At 34.3% G+C, this 23,834-nt stretch overlaps 1 protein-coding gene across 2 annotated transcripts in view; it reads right to left on the bottom strand.

Annotated features, from left to right (window-relative positions):
* Nucleotides 1-1,433: 1,433 nt before the first annotated feature.
* The window catches only part of LOC111049958 (pre-mRNA-processing factor 40 homolog A), a 51,914-nt gene continuing 29,513 nt past the window's right edge, over nucleotides 1,434-23,834 (bottom strand). Inside the window, exons 8-19 of one of the 2 annotated variants that reach the window (XR_005573143.1) lie at nucleotides 18,645-18,772; nucleotides 16,851-17,111; nucleotides 16,233-16,461; nucleotides 14,843-14,976; nucleotides 14,271-14,385; nucleotides 12,170-12,282; nucleotides 11,485-11,592; nucleotides 10,811-11,005; nucleotides 10,281-10,385; nucleotides 9,101-9,247; nucleotides 7,937-8,073; nucleotides 1,434-2,230 (exon numbers count right to left, since the gene is read on the bottom strand). Coding sequence is in view for 1 of the 2 variants with exons in the window: in XM_039442397.1 (XP_039298331.1) it covers nucleotides 2,045-2,230; nucleotides 9,101-9,247; nucleotides 10,281-10,385; nucleotides 10,811-11,005; nucleotides 11,485-11,592; nucleotides 12,170-12,282; nucleotides 14,271-14,385; nucleotides 14,843-14,976; nucleotides 16,233-16,461; nucleotides 16,851-17,111; nucleotides 18,645-18,772 (1,721 nt within the window). In the remaining variant the exon portion in view is untranslated. The remainder of the gene's footprint in view (nucleotides 2,231-7,936; nucleotides 8,074-9,100; nucleotides 9,248-10,280; nucleotides 10,386-10,810; nucleotides 11,006-11,484; nucleotides 11,593-12,169; nucleotides 12,283-14,270; nucleotides 14,386-14,842; nucleotides 14,977-16,232; nucleotides 16,462-16,850; nucleotides 17,112-18,644; nucleotides 18,773-23,834) is intronic. The other variant, XM_039442397.1, reaches the window with a different exon arrangement.

Below are 23,834 nucleotides of genomic sequence, written 5' to 3'. Positions count from 1 at the left end.
ATTCTTACGCGATTTAGGTTTTTGATGAGAGAACTTTATCGAAAACGTCTGCTCGGATGCCTGGAGAAAATCGCTCCCAGAGCGATTCGAGAACATCTGCATGCCAGCAGAGTTTTCTCGGAAACGTCGGCTGGCCGATATGGGTTGATACGCAGAGTGCGATGTATATAACTGCATTGCTTAAGCCGGCGACAGATAAAGCATCCATCCACAGACTCTGCAGAGTTGCTGAGTTTGGTGTGAATACTACTTAAGTAAGCTACAGTACTGTCGGCTACACCAAACACTTTTCTACATACTTCAAGGCCTACAGAATAAAATTCATAGCATATGTGTACGGTTGGACGGTCCGCACGGTCGGTCCAAGCGAGGAGTCGGACCAACCGTGGTCGGATTAGCGAGGTTCTACTCGAATAGTTCTTTTTGGTAATGAGATTGTCTGTCGGTAATGTGTATCCTTCATCAAAAGTGCAAGCGGTTTTCGAAGAAGAGCTGTAAAACTGAAGGGTATTCATTGCTTCTAAACAATGTCGCCAGTATTCAGTACCGTAGTTCTGGTAGTTCACTGCTTCAGTCTCGGAATTGAATTCGTTGAAGCAGCATGTGTGACTGCTCTTATTTTGAGAAATCATCTCTCCTCATTAACATGATATTAACTGAATCTCAATGCAGAAATATTTCTAAAATTGAGTTTCTAATGATGTTGTCTGACTTCGTGGAAGAACAAATGTTCTCCAACAATGCATCGTAAAAATTATTAATTGGAGAGTTAAAAGCCCTGAGAGAGCAAAATATTGGATAAAAGCCTGTTATTTTAACAATTTAACACCTTCAAGAGCGAATATCTCGAAAACTGTTGGAAATATCACAAAACTTCACCAAAACAGAAATTGTAGAGAATTTATCCAGCTTCAGTTTTGAAAAGTTAGTCATGTCGGTTGAACGCATTGTTCCCCAGATATAAGTGTGGAAGCAAAAAGCTAAAAAATGCAACTTTTGAGCCACCCTCATCCCTTTAGCACATGAGGTAGGAACGGGGATTTTTTATATGTTCTCCTCCCAACTAGTCCCAACAAAGCTGCAAATTCAAAAATTCTGTTCAAAACATTCCCTCCAAATCCCTTTGTCAATTGGTCTATTGTTGAAAAACTGGAGATTCCACACTCAACACTAGACTGCTGCAGCAGTCGTAGGGAAAAGCGTAAAAGCGTGAAATTATGTATAAAATTGAAGAGAATTTAATGCTCTATAAGCTCATAATCAGCATGGATTTTTTCCATCAATTTTCAAAAAGTTTTAAAAGCAAAAATAGAAAAAAATTGGAGGCAATCGTTTTTTTAATGTCACACTTTCAAGAGCGGATATCTCGAAAACTAAAGAATATATAGAAAGAGTTGTGGGATGAGTATTGTAGGGAATGATGTAAGCTTCAATTTTGTATAGAATAGTTTTATCAGTAAGATACATAGCTTTCGAGTTGTATGCGAGAACGGTACCTTTGAACCACTCCCACCCCCTTAACACAGTGGGTAGGGGTGGGGACTTTTGATATGTTCACCTCCTTACTACCCTAAACAGAACTGCGTGGTCAAAAATTGTCTTCCAAACTTTTCTTTCTATAATATTTCCTTGACTGGACTATGACATAGTGTGTAGTTTACAAAGATCGAATCTCCTCGACTTACTAGTCTGAAATATCAAACATAGAATACGTCTCCATAAAGATTAAATTTTGTCGTAGGAGAAAAAATCAAATTTCTTGAGATTCATTATGAAAAGTAAAATGTATTGGCATTTTTAAATAATCAAATACTTCACATTTAATGTTCTAAAAATTTGTGTTTAAAAAGATTTGTCTTGCCATTGTTCTACGGTTCTAAACTTTGTCCTGTACCTTGAATGTTGAGACTTATTTTAGAAGACTAAAAATGGTGTTTGACATGTTCAATAACATTAGTAAACAGGCGAAATTTTAAATATTTTATAAGGACACATAATATATTATTTGGCAACTTATAATGAAATAGCAGTACGAATAGTGTTTTCAATCAGTTTCTTCGTGCAGTTGTTGTAGGAGCGCATTGCGCCTGCGCTCCAATTCATCGTCGCTGTCCTCACCCCCCGCCCCTCCACCACCCACCTTGCCTTCATCTTTCAGCACCGCCCCGATGACGTCATCGCTCACCACCGCACCCTTGCGGCCTTCGTCTGAACCAGTACGCGAGATCGGCTAAAAACAAAACGTCAAACAAACTAATGCATCAATTGGTACGTGAAAGTGAATCTTGCAGCACAGAGATGATCAAATAAAAATATGATGACAATGAAAAAACGGAGTTATTTGAGACGATGACGAAATGATGATGAAGATAGAGGGGTGAAATAAATTACTGAATGATCGAGACAGTAATTTTCTAATTAAAAATGAAGGTGCGGGGAAACGGAGAATTTTAAATTAAAATTTACAGCATTGTCGTATCAGCAGTTGTTGGTCATATCATTGATGTGAACGCATTGTTATTTTAAAGTCTGAATAAAATAAGTTGAGACTTGGCCCGACGAAACAACAGCGTTGCCAAATTGTGTGAAATTGCACCTTTCTCAAATTTCAAACTTAACCACAGAATTGTATACGTTGCATAGAATATCATCCCCAATATTGCTGGAGTGCTAAAAATGTTACACTGTTGAAGAGTTAAAAATAAACTGATAAAATTAAAAATCGCGAAAATATGTTATTTTTTTCAAATATTGCTTCTCTCAGAGATGTGGGATAATTTGTTAAGTATGATATTTATTTCAAAATAACGGGGAGAATGTCTCCTCTCTATTGATGTCCAGACCATTTTTATCCGACCTATAGTTCTATTTTAATTAATGATTATGTTCGTCAAAGTCGATACATCTTGAACAGAGAACATGATGAAATTTTCGATTGGCTACAAACATTTTCTTACAAGTAGGTGGTGGAAGCGAGAAAATTGTTCAGAAATAATTGTTATTATTTATAAGTAGTCGGAAGAACGTATTTTGGCTTCTCTGGAGTTTCAAGAAAATACATTTCTTGAGAGTTTCTTTCTACAGTTGGTTGATTATGATGTGGTATCAGGTGCAGGTGCACTCTTATTGTGGTCATGTTGGTGTGTTTCTCCAAATCAACCTTGCTCAGTCCTGATCTTGGCAGGCAAGGAAGTAACGAGTGTCTTCTCTTCTTAGAGCTTGTTCACACGACAGCGACTTACGCTCGGTTGTCGCGCGTTTGGCAAATTGCTCGATTTGCCAGCCTCGTACACATGACACCGATTCATGAGCAGTTTGTGCTCGATTAAGACTGTGCAAAGGCTGAAATTAAACTTTCTATTGGTGATATTTTTCAAAGTTTTCCGATTGGTATATCATCAAGCTATCAATATGGAAAAGTTTTCTCATAAAAATATTTTTTCCGATCATTACTTTTTGAGATGAGCGCCTAAAGTTTAAATTTTTGGAACAGAACATTTCAAATACGGTAAGAGATAAATCCATGAGATTTGGAAGATAAATTCTTCATGGTATTGTTGATCGAATAAAACTTTCTGAAAATATAAATTTTTGTAAAAGCTATTCAATTCACTAAAAATGACCAAAAGTATTAATAATTTAATATTATTGTTTTGATTCTTGAATAATAAACACAAATAATGAGAATAGGTATTTATACTATTAATTTTTATAATGAAATGTAAATTCAAATATGTTTTTAACAAATTAACAAAAATAACGAATTGCTTATTTTTAATTCAATGTCCCAACCTGGGCAAGGGAAGTCCCATCGTGGGCAGATCTCAAGCACAGGTTGGGACTCTCCCAAAAATTGTTTTTGCAATAAAAATAATCACTTGACAACCGGTGCAGTTGCCATGAAAGTGTAAGCAAATACAATCAATATAAAATTAAAAATGAAGAATTTTTTTATTTTGTCCAAGTTATAGCTGTTTGAATTTCGGTCTCCCAACGTGGACTAGTTTACCCTACTATGAAATATAATAATATAATATCTATATCTATAATATAATATCTGTCTGTCTTATGATCCTCTACAAACTAATTTAAACTGAACTTACTAAGTAAATGAACTGAAAATTGTAATAGAATAAATTTTAATTGAACTGAAATTGTAATAGAATGTGCAATATGAACTGCTCTGCTCGAAACCGCTCGGTTGACTTGAGACATGTGTACGCTCTCATGCCTGCTCTAGTATTTCGACCCGCCCGGCAACCGAGCGGTTGTAGGTTGAGACTACAACCGCCGCGATTCGCCGGCGACTACTAAAACCGAGCGATGCAAGTGTACAGCACCATGTGTTTCCCTATACCTAGCAACCGCTCGGTTGTCAACCGCGCGACAACCGAGCGTTAATCGTTATCATGTGAACAGGCTCTTAGGCTCAAATTCACCAAAAACTATTCAACTGGAGTTTCAACAAGCTTTGGTTAACTCATGCTTTCACGACTGTCGTTTGAGCTGAGCAAACGGTATTCACCAGCACAATCAGAGTACGGTCTAATGACCATAGATCAGACCGGATCGTAAAGGCAGTGGACAAGAATTGGGTCATGTTGAATCGTTTTCTAACCTAAAAAAGAAGAAGTTTTCACATGTGTTCCTCTGTATAGTAACCTCTACATCTATAGACTAATAATTATTTTTCATTAATCACATGTGATTATTTTTTTAATTATTTTATTATTTTAATAGTTATTGTAGTTAGTATAGTAGGTTGTAGTGTTAGTGATTTGTAGTTATCTATATAATAAGAGAGAGTAGGGTTGTGTTTGTTCGTGTGTTCGTTTGTTCGCATCAAAACATGTCAAATTGTGGATTGCATACCGGAAAAACGAGAATGATTTAGATCTCCATATTTTGAACACAGATTCTAAAAATATCAATCTCGTGCACCTGGAAGCCCAAATTTCAATTTTCCTTCTAGATTTTTCAGAATTAATGTTCAAATTCATCTACCGTACATGAAGTTCCATTAGGCTACATTGTTGCAGCCCAAAGTGTGTTTTTTATGAGGAGGTTCCTTATAATGCTGTTACAAGACTATCATTTTTAAACGCCTGTGTAGCCCAACGGTAAAACGCTAGCTTACGGAGTGATGGTTCCTCAGTTCGAATCCCCCGATGCTTCCCAATTTTTTTGTTCTTAATTTTTTCCCTCGAAACGTATTATTATAAATTATTTTTTGAAGGAATTTGTTTTCATTACAATTGAACTTGGATTTTATAAAATAATTATTTTTAATGTAAAATTTTGCCACCAGTACAAATGAATTGGACATAGTCTTCATGCTGTAGGCCTATCATTGAATTTCATAAGAAAAACATGAATAGATCACAATAAAATAAGTAACAATTTATATTCTCCAGTTATAATGTACTATCAGACACGAATTCCCAGTGAAACGAGTATTTTAGGTATTTTGTTTAGAATTGGGAAAACAAAAGGCTGCCTGATTCAAATTGAGGAGGATCCTAATCGAACTAAAATTCATTGATGTATTGGAAAAATCAATATGATTCTGTGAGGTTTTCAAGTATTATGTATTCTTCAGTTTTCTATACTATAATAAAGGAAAGAACTGGCTTATACACGTGAGGAATAGGGAATTATGCTTGACGCATCATCACGTCTGAAATATACTCAACTGATAAATTTGAAATTTTGCATATAGATTCTTAATTAACCGAGGATGGTTATTTATGCCTATTTTCAATTCTTCAAGATTTCATTACGTCAAGTTTTCAATTTGTCATGCTTCCAGTTGTTGTATAGAAGCAGCTGAACATTTCTTTTAAAAGGGACACTAGATGATAGGTATGATTGGGGATCCTATTCGAATAAAAATAACTGATTTTCTGTCGCATCAAAACCGCACCGATTTCTCAAACCGTTCAAAAGTTATTCTCATTCAAAGATACTGATAAATCATCCATTAATCCATCATCTTTACTATAATAATTGAAAGAGCTGGCTCATACACGTATGTGATGTAGGAAAATTATGTTCGACACATCATCACGTCTGAACTACTGGACTGATTGATTTGAAATTTTGCATAAAGATTCTTCATTAACCGAGGATGGTTATAGGCCTATTTTCAAATTTCGAATTTTTTATTACGTCAAGTTTTCATTTTGCAGTTTTAAAATAGACCCTTGCGAAGCACGGGTTACCTACTAGTTAGAAATAATGTTTAAGAAACGAGAACCGTATTTCATAAACGATGAAAAAATACTTCTCATACAAATAATTGAGAAGCATTTCGAAGTCATCGAATGCAAAAAAACGGATGCCACTTCAAATAAAACAAAATCTACAGAATGGCAAAAAATTGCTGAGGAGTTTAACTCCTCATAATTCAATGGAATATACGTTTCTACACTATTTTGATAAGTTATTATTTGATATTTCTCTTTTCTGTGCTATGTCAATTTATAGTAAACATTGGCGCCATTTTCTGAAAGCGCATCCCACAATACAGTTTTATGCAGTTAACTGATGGCTGATGATTGATGTTGACTGACAGTCACCGGCCAAAATCGGCAAGTTTCAAACGAGCTCTTTGGACACGGGTTGATTGGTGTTGACTGGTCTTTCTGTGTGCCCTCGGTGGCTCTCGAGGAGGCATAAGGGCTGCTGACAGGATGTCTCGCATCCTAGGAAGAGTGGGGGTCGCTAACAGGTCTTGTGTACCCGAGGGTGGGTGCAGGCCGCTGACAAGGAGGTATCGCATCCTGGGAAGGGACAGAAGCGGAAAGGTGCTCTCTCAAAGTGAGCGTCAGCTTTTGTAGTCGGAGAGGGGTGAGGGGATGCCGCCCCCGCTGACAGACATTCCTATCCTGCGCGTCTCGGATGCAAGTAGCGTCTACATTTTATCAGCACGTTGTAGAAAACTTCGCGTAATTTCTAGCATCTTTTCTCATCAAAAATTTACTTGGTTACAGTGGAAGTACATTTTTATAATTGTGATAGTTATTGACTAATCAAATATTGTACATTTATTTAATATTGTCGAATGCAATATAAAAAATATAAATTGAATAAAATTGATTTTCCAGTTTGTAATGATGAGTACAATATTTTTCATCAAGTTTCTAATAGCTCTCATAGAATTATATCCAACTTGGTTTATTTTTTAAATATTATTATTATTATTTATTTTTGAAATGAAAATTGGACTTGAACTGATGAAGAGAAATTGTAACCTTAAAATTGAAACATTTTATGAGTTTTGAAACAGTTTAAGAGTTTCTTGAGAGACTGTTGTTCTCTCCCAACCATCTCAAATTTAAATCTATATAAATCAATGAATAAGGTAGCTTGATCGGTGAGAAATGAAAACTGATTTCATTTATAAAAGCTTAAAAAGAGTTATCAGAATTTTAATAATATCTTCAGGGTTGAGCAAAGTATTAATAATTCTAAATAGCAGTTACAAATTCATTTTTCAAAACGTAATCGTACGTCATTTTTCAATACGTTCAAGTACGTAATCAATGTTGCAAGTTTTCCTCTCCAATTATTGAAATGGCAACATTTTAAGTTGACACTAGGGAAAAAATAAATCAGTTCAGTTCAAAAAATTAGTGGGTAACTGCTATTTCAAATGATCCATAACTCAATGCCCAGTCCTGTATTATTAGAAATCATCACTGATATTCATGAATTGAAAGCAACAAAAGCATACAAATCATGAATGTTTAGTGCATTAAGATAATTTTAATTTAAAACGTAATGTGATTGAATAGAATTTAATATATTTTGTCTTCGTGAAACGAATGATACTTATTGCATAACTTTGTTTAATAAAATATAGTATTAAATTTCAAAAGTAAATTTCATTTAAAATAAACAAAGATAACTACTGAGTTAGTAAGATTTTACTCACAGAACACAATGCAAAAAATCTGAAGTCTTATAATACTGTTTTGCCAAAATATGAACTTGAACTTGATTTTACTCGAGAAATTACAAATATTCTTTAACCACTTGACATCATTTTTCCTCTGATTCAAAAGATTCAGTCTGAAATAGAAAAATAAACGATGTATCTATCTTTAAAATCATCAAACCGTAAACAGCACATTACGTTGAAATTTGATTGAGTAAGCTGGCTTGAGGTGCAACATTTAAATTCTGTGAGATAAAAAATAATTTCAAGCAGATCCTGATGGTTTGATTATAAAATTTTAACAAAATTAAACATGGATTCTCATAAATTGTATGAATAGATAAATTGAACCTGAATCAACTGCTGGTATTATGTTTATATAATTCTAATCATGTTTGAAAAATGAAAATGATCAGATAAGTGTGAAAAGCGCGTGAATCTATCCTATTCATTCATAAATAATGAAGCGAACTTTGAAAAAAGACCAATCAAGTGTTTGATATTTTACAGTAAAAATCCGGGGTCACACCTGACATGCAGCATGTTCCGATCCTAATCAGATATTTGCGTGAGGTGGAGCGTGGAGGGATGGTAGTTGGACAGATCACTGACATGTGCGGCATGCGCCATTTTTTTAAGCCGTTGTCATCCGTGATCGAATCGGAGTGGGATTGGAACTCTGCATGACAAGAGTGTTTTCCCGGCTTAATTTTGTTTTTCACTGTTAGTGAAAGCGTCTTATTAATAGAGTTAAGATAAACTCTTTAGAGTATTAATATAAACATAATTACATAGTACCCTTTTTCAAAACATTTTCATATAACACACAACTAGTTTCGGTTTTCAAGCCATTTTCAAGTTTTACCAAATTCTATAGAGTATTACTTGAGAAGGAGCCTAGGGTCCAGAAAAGATCCTACTAGAATAGTAAGTAGATCATTTAGTCCACAATCTCTTGAAAAGGTCCCAGTATACAGTTAAAAAGACTTATGAAAAGATCTCGCCAGGAGCAATGTGAAATTCAATCTGGATAGTTTTAATACAGTTGAAATTTTGTTTTACCATATTTTTTTCTTGACGTTTTCGGTTTCTAGGGAAACGTAGGACACATACATTAACAACCCATACATTAGAAGACAGCATTTAGTCTGAAAAACTTACCGAATGTGATCTGGAGTGTGCTCGCTTCTTCTTGGACTTTTTGCGTTTATTGCGCCTCTTGTGTTCGGAGTCAGAGCTTTCTGATTCACTCTTTGAACGGTGCCTCTTCTTCTTCTTGCTGTGTCCTCTATCAGAATCTGAATCCGACTGAAAAACAAATGCGAGATTTCAGCGAGTATTCTAAATCTGCTTGCAAGCTTTTGGTTAAACAATAGACATAACGCCACTGCTCTCATGATTCTGTATCTTGATGTTACTTTCAAGAGGATAAAAAAAAAGCAGTTGACAGAAAATGTAGATTGCTTCAGTAATAATAATTTATTTATTGCTTCTAATAATAATAATAATAATCTATTATTATTAGAAAAATAATACGATAATACGATACAATGTGATAATACTATAGATAATACAATAAAATAGTTGTAGGACAACGATAATTTTTCTATTTGAATTTTTTATATTGTTTGGAGAGCTTCTGCATGAATTTCAATTCATGTATTCAGTACTTTAATAGGGCTACTTGATTTTTTTATGAAATATGATAGAATTTGAATCATGTTGAAATAACTAGTACCTTTTCACAAACTTTTACATAAACACTACTAGTTGAAAATGGCATGAATGATGAAACTAGTAGTGTCTAGTTTTTAGTAGTGTCTAGGCCTATGTAGAAAAGTAAAGAAGGGTACTATAAGAATTTTTATTCCTTTATATTTAACACGTATTGTGAATACGGAAAATTGAATTTCATCAAGTAGGATAACAGAATAATGAACTTATAGAGTGCACCAGAAAAAAACTTACTTGAAAGTTCAATAAAAAAAAAATACTTCAAATATTGTTGCCTCAAGTTCTCTCATGCAATGTTGAAAATGAAATCGATTGAATGGTGATCTTCATATTGCCTAGGCTGATCTAATTCCTTTTCCAAGTCCGTCTTCACTCTTTGCAGAATAGTAATGGCGCTGCAAACATTGTTCTAGAGGTGGTGCGAGGTGATCTATGGTCCATGATTGATCAGGGTTTTTCTAATAATTTCAAAATAGCCCACGAAAAAACGTATGGAGCAAGATCTGGAATGCGTGCCATGAGAGATCACCTTTGGAAACGATGGTGATATTTCAGCCCATCTACAAACAAGTAAGGTTCTGTGGCGCAACCGTGAGTCACAACTTACATAAGATTTCGATCGAGATCGTTTCTTCTGCTTTTTATTTTTCCGTGACTTCTTTGAACGGGAATGATGATGGCTGCAAGCTTCTTCTGTCTCGTGTTGGAAGTCCTGTAAATAAAAATATGTCAATAAAATCTCTGGTTTGCGTCACGAGAGAATGGAATAGAATACGTTAATCCACCAATAAATACTATTTAATGTACATTAGGTGTCGTCAAGTGGGAACAGATAACTTATATGAATAATTTTAATGACATGGATTTTGTTCAACTATGATGAACACAGCGTAACTTATATTCATATTACTTCAAATGTGTTTCGACTATGTAGTGATTGAATGGATTCCTTTACAAATGGACTTGAAGAAAAAATAGCAGTCTGCACTTCTGGGCATCAGTAACTCCAGTTTGTATTACAAGCTCTTTGTTATTCAAGGTGGTATTACTATAAATTTATTATCTTATTGACCATAACCATAAGCACTTAAAAATTGTTGGCTGGAGGCAAAGCTATTAATTTTTCCCAATTCTGACCTTGAATATACGCATGCGCTCCGATTCGGTGGTGATGGCGCAGAACGCATCCTCCATTTGCAATTTTTCTCTGACGTCATCCCAGTTGCTGTTGTAGTCGACATCGTTGTCCCGGAGCAGCGCGCGAAACGCAGACTCTAGTTTTCGCTGGTGTCGCGTCTCTTCTTTCAGCCTCTCTCTTTCCCTTGCATCTGCCTGAAATTCAAACAGAAACTTCATCTTTAGCCATTTTAAGAATGCCTTCTGTTACCCTTACCATTTTTTACCTTCTGTTAAAACATTATTTCCAAGCAATCCAACGCCAAATTGAACACTTATATTACTGCTGAGATGATGACTACTCAGGTGCTCGACTAGTGCTTCGATAATGTGAAGAGTGAGAGATGAATAGATCTTATGGTCTTGTAGCTTATAATGATAGGTTTGTGAAGCCGGCTTCAAGTGATTACCCATCCAACGGGAATAATAAGCGCCCGTTACTTTTATAGTTTAAGTGATTAGATAGCATAACATTTAGATAAACTCAAGTCAATTTTACTGACCTTATACCTACTTGACTTTTTATAGTCCTATAACATATTGGTTTAATTTTGTAGCTCATTTTTTTCAATACAACAGGAATGCACTAATTTTAAAACCTAAATACTAGGGTGGAATTACATTTTATAACTCACCTTTTCAAGAAGAGCATTGTAGGTCAGCTTGACATTGCCAGCATCCAATGTAGCTGACCTCTGGTCTTCGCAAACTACAGTGGCGAATTCTTCAAACGACGTGTTAATCTACAGGAATGAAAAAATCTATTAAAATTATTTACAAAGCTGATTAATAATTGTAAAATAAACTGGGCTATTACATGGTGAGGTCTAGTTCATAATTATCATTGCTCTACATGAATATCAAACTACTCGGGGAATGAATTAATCACAAGACATTAAATTAATCACAATTTACAAACCCTGAAATCCCAACATTATAATTTATTAAAACCAATTAAAAAGAAGACAAAACAGGGAGTACTGAGAGAAACAGATTTAGGACGAGTTACTTCAAGTGAATCAATTGTTCATCGATCTTTAGAGGAAATAAGAAATGTTTGTGAAGCCTGATTAAACATTTCGAGAAACTAAAGCAATTTCGTTCGTATTCTACTCTAAAATTATAGGTATTATTGACAATTACATAACTGGATAATGATATGGATAAGTATTAATATTGAACGAGAAAATGGAAACTGTAATAACATGAAGCCATGTATTCAGGCATCCCTCTTCAAATATTCCAAAATAAATTAAAAATAGCTTTGATAAGAGTAATCAATAACTACTGAAATAGAATATTAGTTCCCGTTATACAAACCTCGACGTCAAATCCTTTCTCTTTTAAAATTTCTTTGATGATTTTTCTTTCATCGTGGAACCTGGACTTCAAATCTTCAACATAGAACTTGAAAAGATCTAGTGGTGTAGAGCCTGGAGAGAAGAAACACATAACAATCACTAATTAATTGCTAAGATTTATATTTTTCTGCAAAAGTACACTAATAGTAAAGCACACTGTGAAGCAAACCTTAACGTTAATGCAAGCCTAGTTTCAATATTGTGAACTTATACGTATTCTATTATGTAAACTGTGTATGAATGTACATTGTATGCTTGTATTTTGTTGGAAACAAATGAAATTAAATTCAATTCAAAAGTAAAGCACATGAATAAGAACAATATAATTGGTCAAATACTGAACTTACTCATGAGCAATGAGAAATCAGAGCATTAAACTGATATAATTTATAATAAAATATTTTATTATTATACATAAATTATCTGGCAAATTGATCAGGATGATAAAAGCCAAGAAGAAAAAACACAAGATATACGAAAAAAGTTTGCTTAGCAGAAATTACTCAAAGTAGGCCTACTCTCCGTGCTCAGATAAAAGATCAATTACACAAGACAAATTGATTATGACTCAAAAGACAGAGAATTATCTGCAAACTCAGCCAAGATTCTTCTGGAAATATGTAAGGGTGAACAGGACAGAGGCTAACAATTGTCCATCTAATACATCAGTAGTTGATGGGATGACAGTGAATGAACCACTAAAAATTTAAAGTACTTAGGCAATTACTTCTCTTATAAGATAGATCTTCTCTTATAAGATATCTCTGATAAGACATCAACAAAAATGTTAATTGCAGTCAAGTCAATGATAATGCTAGCTCATCATATTTTGGATTACCTGATGTGGGTGAGGAGGAAGTTATCAAGAAAATGTATGGTCTTAAAAACTCCAAGCTCTGATGATATTCCAGTATTTATTATAAAAGGTTTGAGACATCTAATTTCTCCAGTACTGACATCAATTATCAGAAGCAGTCTCTTATTGGGAATATTTCCAAGTGTCTGGAAACACTCTGTTGTTGTACCTCCAAGGCCATGTGCCGTTCTATTGTACAAAAATGCCTAAGCGTAGTACTTACTACTTACTAGTCAGTAAGGGGAGATGTGGAGGCCAACTATCATTATTATCTTTATTGTAATAAATGAAAGAATCGGCTTATACATGTAGGGGATAGGAGATTCACGAGTAACGCACCATCACGTCTGAACTACTGGACTGATTAGCTTAAAATGTTGCATATAGATTCTCAATTTACCAAGGATGGTTATATGCCTATTTTAAATTCTTCAAGATTTTAGTGGGTCAAGTTTTCAGTTTGTCAAATTTTTAATTAGACCTTTTAGGAGCACGGGTTACCTGCTAGTTTTAAATAAAGTAAGAAAAATACAGAAATATGGCTCAGGTATCGAGACAAAAACTGATACATCAGTTTTTCCCCATTTCAAAAAATATCAAACAACTTCTCATTAATGAATGGAAGAGTATATTAGAAATTATTGCTGGCATATAACTGAAGGGCAAAGTTACATCCTCCAAAGTCTAAATCTATCTAAACCTAGATACTCAACATTGAATAGTCTCAAATCAAAAATAATTTTTTCCGATCAATTGGAAACAAATAAAAATTATCATTTCCGACCATCTTCTCAGAAAACTAATTATTCAAGAAAATCAATAAAACAGTATTGAAGCTGTGAACAATTAGGAGTGGTTTAGACGCTGGTTCTATAAACCAGAGACACCGGGTTCGAGCCCTGGCCGGTCAAGATATTTCACTTGACCCATTCAAGTGTTTCGGATGGACAAGTGTATCGTCGTTCCCGGTTGTCTAAATCATATCAGTGGCCCTGAAATCAATCAGATGCGAGCTAAAAACTCTGATATCGGAACTGAGTCAGCCAGGTCATTCGACATTTACTCAGTTTATTTTCACTGATGGAAATAAATGGACCACTTCCTTGAGTAACGTTTGAGAAAAGTCTTGCCTGACACTACTGTTGGTAGAGATAATTTACGTAAAACTAATTTACAAACTTACAGAGAACACCTGGCGACTTACCTGGTTGGCCCAGCATGGCTGAAAATCGAAGGTCGGAGCTGATAATTGGATAGAGCTCCACCCAGAGTGACATCGATGTTAGTTTTCCTTCCTCGTGCAATTCATCTAATAAGATCTGCAATAAGTCAATCCAGCACTTACTACCATTAACTGATTCAACTGATACAATAGCGTCGAAAGTTGTTGAAAAACATTTATAATGATATTAAAATATAAAATATTATAATAATATCAATTTGAATAATATATTATAATAGTCTATATCTTTTGCAGTATACATTATATGATAATATCTGCATATGTGAAAACATTCACCACAACATTTATAATTTTGGAATAATAATTTCTTGGTTTCATATTTCAACCTTGAAATCAATCACATTCAAATTCTATTAAATTACTCCTGAGAAAGTAGGTACTAAATAGCAATGCATTAATTTTAAGAGAAAATACAACTCCATTCGTAAAAGAAAATATATCTGTTTGCTAAAATCCTATAATAGTACTATGTTTACAATAGATCTATGATACTACAATATGTTCTACAATAGTCTTATCTGTGGATTACTCACTCCAAAATTATCTCTGTTCTTCCTTTGTAGCCTCTTTTGCCGTCTCTTTTCAATCTCTTTCTCCTCTTCTTCCTCGATCTCCAATGACCTTATATGCTCCTCGAATACAATCAAAGCATCTTCCTTATCCATAGCTGACAAAACAAATAGAGAAATGTAAGATCTAAAAAATTATTCAAAATATTTTTTTGACTATTTCAGTATTCAGCGTTGTGTAATCATTCAAACAAAATTCACTTGTAGAAGAAATGTAGTGTCTACTCTTCAATAAGGTTTATTCACTTGATAAGCAATCGGTAGGCTGGCCATTAACGTAACTTTTTACATGTTCTATAAGACTGTCAGACGAACAAATAAAATCTTCTTTGTTCAACTAAACAACGGATGTTCGCCTGCAGACCAAAGTTGTAATAGCGACAAGTCTAGCCGCGCGGCTAGAGTAATGGTGTATGAACGTTATGGTGGCATATGAATTATAAGTGTCGGATACTATATTGCTGTTACAATTCATGTCTAAATCAGAGGTGGTAAAAATGGACAAGTAAGATAAAAGGAATTGTATCTCAATTTCGAAGCCACAGCCACTATAGTTCAGTTTTTCGACTGTAAAAACGTATTGGACATGTGAAATGTTTGTGGCCAGCCGTAATATTGGAAGAGTAACAGATATTCGACCAGCAGCACTAAATTCCAACTAACAGCATTCATACCATTTTCAGATGGTTCGGAAGTAATTAATAGCCCGATGGTTAGTGAAGAATCTGATCACTGAAATTAGATAGATGAATAGCGCACAATAATTATTCAATGGAGGGATCCGCTTAAAGCCAGTTCCACTATGAGCTTCCCCCTGTGTATGGATAACTTGGAAAGAAATCTGTAATTGCTTATCATAGTCCTTCCCGGTTAGTTTAAAATGCGCCTGCTCATCCCGTTGTAAGAGTGAAGAGACGACTCCTCTAGCATTTATGATTTTAGAATACGCTCCCCAGTGGTTAGAAACCGTCGTGATGTAGGTTCACTCATCTCTCATCTGTATCCCTCTCATTGCCCAGGCACAAGCCTGGAACTTATGGGGACATTACTCTCAGAAAAGAAAAAGTGGGCATCATTTCCGGCAAAAATAAATCTCATCACTATTCTTCCCACTATCAAGCACAAATTTGGAACTAATTAATATATGAACATATTTATTATAAAAAATTGACATTTCCATGAATAGATAATATGTATTTTATATAATTTTTATGAACCAACAACAATAATTTCGTAATTCTGATTGGGTACTGTTTGACCAAGTGTTATTATGTTTTTTGAATCGATAAATTATTGGCTTATATTGTCTTTTTCGTGGATATTTTCAAAATTAGTGATAGAAGTTAGAGCTTACCTAATAAACTAGCATCTTCTACGAAAGTCGGATTATCGAGCAAAAGTTGTTGAGCCTCCTGCCAAGTGGTGCGATGCTCAATTCCCTGCATATAGTCCAAAATACTGGCAAGTTCGCGCATGTTTCGTTTTTTCCTGGTTTTAGCTTCTTCTTTTTCACGTTTCGCCAGATTGAAAACACAATCCTCGTAGATGTCTCTACGCTCTGAATCATTGACTACCGACCACACCTTGCAACAAACGATAACAATAGATAAATTAATTGAATGCACATTAACCAATCGGAAAGTGAATATTGCACTAGAGCCATGATGCAAAAATAATTGAATTGACTGATGTCAAATGTTTGTTGCAATAACAATGCACCAACCACTGATTTGTTTAATAGTTGTCCATTATTGACGACTTGGATAAACAGGAAAATACATTTACCTGAAATTACATTTTAGTTGATAAAATAAATTTCATTTTGAGTAAGTGCTCTAAATATTGGTAAAACAAATTATAGATGATTCCATTAAGATTTCATTAACACTCCATGAACATTAAGATACTTGCACTAAAGGCGAGAATAGGTTTCAATAACTTTCAAAAATAAGGCAATAAATGTTTGAGTTACCTCCAATTCTCCGAACAGTTCCTGACAGCGATAGTAGCGAGTGGTTGACGTAATTTTATCGGTTGTCATAAGAAACTCTTCTAGATCCTCTTTGGCTTTTTTCGCTCGCATTCTCTGTTCTTCCTTCTCCTCCTTCAATTTTTGGGTTTTGTAAGCGTTGAACGCCTGCTTCTTCTCGTTGAAATGCTTCAAAAGCGGATATCTTGGATCGGACGAGATCATTTTCACAGCCATTTCCCACGTAGCGTTGCTGGGCACCTCCTAAAATCGAGTAGACAATAAATTAAGAGACCAAAATTAATTTTTATTTCGGATTGTTAATGATTTAAACGAAGTAAATAAATGTATTAACTCAAGTAATAAGATTAAATACCTATGCTTATCGAGTCAAAGATGTCATATGAAGGTGCGTACAGACTTTCGCTCTGCTCCGCAACCGGACGTCACTCGAGCAGAGCGATTGATGATCGACCGGGGAGCAAGAGTGGAACACGAGAAGAGCTAACATCTCCCGTAACGTTCATGATCGGTTCGAATGCAGAGCGGGGTGGAGCGATGGCGGAACGAGGGCGGAGCGTGCGCGGAGCTGGTTGGAGGCGCGTATATCTGTACGCAGCTTTAGACATGATTATGATACCCAGCGCCTCATAGTAATATATAAAGAAATAAGATGATGGATTTGGTGGGTGTGATATTATAACAATGGTAAAAGGGATAGATGAACAATTTATTTTACGTTACGTTTACTGATAAACAAATGATAATTACAAATCAAAAGGTTACTAGCTTTTATTATTGAAAACTAAAATGAATTTATAGTCAACACACTATTTAGCGAGGGCTACTTGCTATAATGTGGCCGCTCAAATTGAAAATTGTAATTAATATTAAGGTGAGCTAAAAAAAATCCTATTTTGTAAAATCCTACCTTATAGATCCTGGTCTTCTGGTCCGCACCCAGGTCACGATTGGAAGCACTCCCGACGTTAATTTTAAAAAATATGTAAAATAAAACTTTACAAAATGAATGTAAAGACCACCTTTCCTTATAAGATCCCAATCTTGAAAATACAACTGTCTAAGATTTAAACTGCCCAAGCTGAGACAGCCTATAATTGATTTTAAAGACAAGATCCCTTCAGGCAAGCAGCGCCTCACTACTTCTCTTCAAATGAAATTCTCTTCACTTGTTATCGAACAAACGGATATAAGCCTCGAAATGAAAATTAAAAAAAAAAAATTATGTGATTCCAAACAAGACCTTGATTTGCAGACCAAAAGCCAACTATAGTTTGAATGACGCATGAAGTAAAATGATGATATTGCCTTTAAACTCGGCTAATGAACGTGATAAAACACATGTTCATATAACTGAAGGTGGGTTTTCGTTTGTGCGGATCTGCGTTCGGCTGCGTATGCGTATAGTCAAAATAGCAACTTTCCCAAACAATAAATAGTATCTATTTGTATCGTATTCACTCAGTTGATATCGTACGTCGATCCATTTAATATAACAGTAGCTCTAATACTGAATAAAATGTCAACTGAATGGATATGATACAAATAGATACGATTTATTGTTTGGGAAAGTTTTATTTTGACTATACGCATACGCAGCCGAACGAGGATCCGCACAAACGAAAACTTACCTTTACACATTGGAAATTAAATCGCTTAACCAATTACAACGATGAATAATTAATTCCGCAACTAACTTCCAACTCATAAAGATAATATTCCAAAATAATGCATGGATCATTGTCATGTATGACTAAGAGCTACTTTTCATCTTACTCTTTCTTTTAGTAAATCCTTGAATGCTTCGAGTGTCTCTTTTTTATCCTTGAACTGTAGTTTCGGCTCTGGAGTGCTCGTTCTACTTTCTGGACCGGAAGGCGGGTGCTGCGAGTTACTATCTTCATCTGTATAACAACAAAATTAATCAATAAGAAAATAGATATTTAAAGATCTACGGAGTAGTTCTTCACTACTGGATGACTGGCGAATGACTGTCACGGTCACCGAATGACAACTGTCACTACTGAATGACTGTCACAGTCACCGAATGACAACGGTCACTACTGAATGACTGGCGAATGCACTGTCACGGTCACCGAATGACAACGGTCACTACTGAATGACCGTTGCGACACGGTTTGTTAAAATAATAATTTAAAAATCAAATATATTAGTTTTTAAATTATGTATATTGCAAAACTGCAATTGCATTAACTTAGTAAGTCCGTATTTGAAGCTTATCAGAATTGGTCAATTTTAAATCCTAGTATTTCAATATTTAACATTAATTAGTTCCTCTGCTTCACAACATAATAGGGCCGGTTTCCGAGCTCGGGATTTAGCTGAGTTCTAGACTTTAACTAGCTTTAAACTCTGGAGTCAGATAATTGACTTTCCAAGTCAGAGCGTTAACGTAGTCGAGGACTTAAATAGACTCTGGAGTTTATAATCTAGCTTCCTGAGTTAAGGGCTTACAGCGTGATTTCAAACCCTCGATTGGGGTAGGGTTTAAATTTAAGTTCTAGACTTAACTGAGCAAACACATTTCAGTTATTGTTTTGGAGTAGATGAAAATCCAAATAAATAAATTATTTTGATTAGTCCATCTAAATTCATAATTTATAGTTTCAAGTTTATTTTGGAATAAAATTGTATCAGAATTATGCGTAAAAAACTAACCTTATATTACGACTGTGACATAACCTAAAAATGTTCAAGAAAAATAATACAAAGATTGCATTGGAATTTTTATTCCAATCTGAATGTTATTAATCATTGTCATATTCAACATATTAATAATATAACAAAAATAAATTATTATTCCAGTTTTTTTTTTCAAAACAAATACGTTTTTAAACTCAATAGCCTAATGAAATTTTTATTCCAAAATCACTTAGGATCAATGATCAATAATAGCATAACGTAAAATGAAATGTTTAGTCGGGGCACAAATGTCATTCCGTGGTCATTTTTGAGTAACAGCCGTGGAAGATGTCTCAATTTCATCGTTAGGTCTAGCATAATAAGGATCGTGATGATGATAAGTCAAAATCAAACACCTCGGAAACAAGATGGCCGCCAAAATTATCAGGGTTCTGCTATATCGCTTGTATTTCAATAGCCGTTCAAGGGGAAAGGATCAGATCAAGCCCATTGTTTTCAAATTTGTCCGCAGACAAGATAAAGAAGACTGGTTGAACCACTTCAAACAGGCTGCGAGCCGCGATGTTGGAGGTCCAGGTATTTCAACTAAGATGGTGAATCGATCTTTGGCTGATGGTCGAGTGTGTGCTTATCAGCATCTGGCCCCCTCTACAATGGAATTGTTCAGGGAAACGCGAAAACTAGCGATTCAGAAAGGCTATCAGTTCGTTTGAGTTAGAGACGGAAAAATTTTCGTGAGAAAGGAAGAAGGTAGGAAGCCGATACCGGTAAGAAGTGCAATGGACCTTGAAACCATTTAGGTGATAGCAAACATTGATTTTTCATCTGGTTAATGTTGGTTATTGATTTACTATGCCGAATCAGGATCATGATTTGTCTGAGGACATTTATGAAACACTTGAAGTTAATGATTTTTTGTTTTCTCTGCAAGATAGTAATAACTGTATAAATATAATTCATATGAACATTAGAAGTATTAGGAAAAATTTTGATCAATTCGTTTATTATCTAAGTAATAGCCAAATAAAATTTGACTTAATCGTTTTAACTGAAACTTGGATTTGTGACGATTCTGAATTTGATTTAATTTACCAGGCTATACTAATGTTAATGCTGTATCTAAATTCTCAAAAAGTGATGGTCTGTGTATTTTTATACATGAATCGGTAGTTTTTAATTTAAAGGAACTTATGATTGATAATGTGAATCCTCTGAGTATCAGTTGCAATATTGATGGTTATGACATCACAGTGATCGCTTTGTACTGGTCTCCTTCATTATCTATAAATAACTTCATAACTAGTCTGGATAATCATTTGAAATCTCTAAAAATTCAACGTAATGTTGTAATCATTGGTGATATGAACTTGAATATTTTAGATAATACCAATCTCACAAATGAATATCCAAGTGTTATGCATTTAAATGGGTATAAATCCTACATAAATAAACCCACAAGATTACATAATTGTATAGATCATGTATTTTTAAAACAAGATACTGTCAAAGATGGTGAGGTTGTTGGTGCAATACTAAAACATCCATAACCGACCATTATTCTACTTCTCTACATATAAATAAAGCCAAGCAAAGAAAAAAAACCAGTCCTTTAAGTAATGTCACTAAAATGAATTTGTCCAGTATCATTTCCGACCTAGAGAATGAAACATGGGAAGATATTTACAGCAGTGCTGATGATTCAGCACTTTGAGAAGCATTCTTTTATTGTCAAAATTCCCCACAAAATGAAACCGTTGAAAAAATGGATTACTAAGAGTTTAGTTGAATCTATAAGAAAGAGAGACAATATGTATAGGAAACTCAGTAAACAACCTTTTAATATAAAATTGAAAGAGGATTATATAGCGTATCGAAATGTATTAAATAATACAATAAAAAAGGCTAAATCAGATTATTTCAAGCTGAAACTGGAAAATAGCAAAAACAACTCTAGAAAGACATGGGATTGTATTAATGAAATGCTTAATGAAATCAATATGGGTTTCAATCTGGTAAGTCTACCACTGATGCTGTACTTCACTCAACTAACATAATAAATAACAATTTCAAATCCAAGCATAAAACACTATCAGTTTTTTAGACCTTGCAAAGGCGTTTGATTCCATACCACACAAAATACTATTACAAAAATTACATAATTATTGTGGAGTTAGGGGCATAGCAAACGATCTGTTTGCGAGTTATCTAACGGATCGCTCTCAATATTTGACAATTAATGGTAAAACAAGTTTGAAAAATCTTTCTGTATTTGGTCTTCCTCAAGGCACAGTCCTTTCACCATTGCTCTTTTTGATTTATGATAATGACCTTTTGAATCTGAAAATAGCTAACTGCAGAGTAATTTCATTTGCTGATGACACGGCTCTTGTTTTTTCTGGTGTGTCATGGAGGGATGTATATGGCAATGCAAATGAGGGGCTTGAGAATTGTAAAATCATGGTTTGATAGACATGAACTCACCATGAACCTGAAGAAGACTAAATTTATAACTTTTTCTCCTACTGAAATAGGTCAACCAGTACAAACTTTGTCTTTACAAATGCATTCTCACGCTTTATTAAATCATGTGTATTGTGATTGCCCTTGTATTGAAAAGGTGAAATCCTTAAAATATTTGGGTATAATGATGGATGATCATATAAAATGGGATACTCATATTGAATATATGTGCAGACGGCTTAAATATCTAATTTATAAGTTTTATAAACTAAATCAAATAGCTGATATGGTAATAATGAAAAAGATTTTATTATGCTTATGCGCAATCACTTTTCCAATATGGAATTGAGATATGGGGGGCTGCTTATGATATCCATATGAACAAATTATTCACATTACAGAAACACCTTATCAGAGCTGCATTATACAGGCCAAGATTGTACCCTAGTAGACTCCTTTTTCAAGAACTCCAGGTGCTTACAGTGAGGCAAACATATGTTAAAAGAATCATATTATACATTAATAAGAATAGTGATACATTCAACTTAAGGAATAATCCATATAATTTGCGTCACTCCAATCCATTACAATTTGATATTGACTTTACCAGCTTAAGTGTATGTAGACGTCAGTTTGAATATCAGTGTTACTTGTTTATAAATAAAGTCCCAACTGATTTCATCATTAATAGAATTACAAAATCCATAATGAATCTTATACTGGATTGGATTAGGATAAATGTTTATTTTTAATTATCTATATCCATTATGTAGTGTTTCATTCTTATGTTATAAATTTAAAAAATATTATTGTCATGGCTTCCTTGAATTGGTCTTTTTGAGTTTGTCACTTGCTTGTGATTTTGTTACTTTTTTCTTATCGTTTGTAAGTATTGAGATGTGACCTGGTTTCCATAATTTTAGTTATTCTAGTTGTTTGAATAAGCTCTTTTTCTTTCTATTGACATGTTTGCTGTACCTAGTTGTTCGAACTCACTGCCGGCGCACAAGTTTTCTTTGCCGGTAGTGCCATTTTGTAAGTTAGAATATGTATTTTATCAATCTGTATTATTTTATGGCAAATAAATGAATTTGAATTTGATATTCAACCGATTTTTTGAACGAATATATTTAAAAACTCTTCCTCTACAATTTTTGTTTTACAAGATTTTCCTCTAAAACGCAGATGGCTGAATTGATCCGATATCCTCGACATTATTTGAATTACAGATGATTTCTTGAAAATCGACATATTTTTGCCGCCATCTTGTTTTTTCATGATGACAAACATTTTTGAGATTGCCACCATGGATATTCTTTTTCTACACATCATTATGAAGAGATTGATACCATTCCCAAGTCTGTACCTTCAAGGAGTCATGAGTTACACGGTTTTCTAATTGTTGGGATTGGCATTTGGTGGGAAAAGTGTGTTTTCCGCTGCAAACAGTACTTTTTACTCTTTTTCCAATGACCCTCTAGCCGTAGAATATGGATGGACTTACAGCCTCCAACCAGATGTCATTTCGAAGCTTTAGAAATATTCTACAACACTGTGCCAATAATACTAGTGTTTGTCTACTGCGAATACATATAAAGAGTGGGAAGTAAAATATTCTCCCCGAAAAATGTATGTTTCAAGTTTTTGAAGTTGAATAAATAATGGAAAGAGTGGTCGAAATGAGATGATTCTCTCGAACATCATTGTTTGGTTAATTCTAAACACTTTGGTGGTAAAACCAATCCGATATCTCTCATAATAACTGAATAACAAGCGATATAAAAATTTCTGTCAATAATGACCGCCATCTTGTATTTTACACTGATGTCGAATATTTTTGTT

The sequence above is a fragment of the Nilaparvata lugens genome, chromosome 1 (genome assembly GCF_014356525.2).
Source record: "Nilaparvata lugens isolate BPH chromosome 1, ASM1435652v1, whole genome shotgun sequence".
Lineage (NCBI taxonomy): Eukaryota > Metazoa > Arthropoda > Insecta > Hemiptera > Delphacidae > Nilaparvata > Nilaparvata lugens.
The sequence above is the reverse complement of the archived record's forward strand: the minus strand, read 5'-3'. Positions and strand labels throughout refer to the sequence as shown.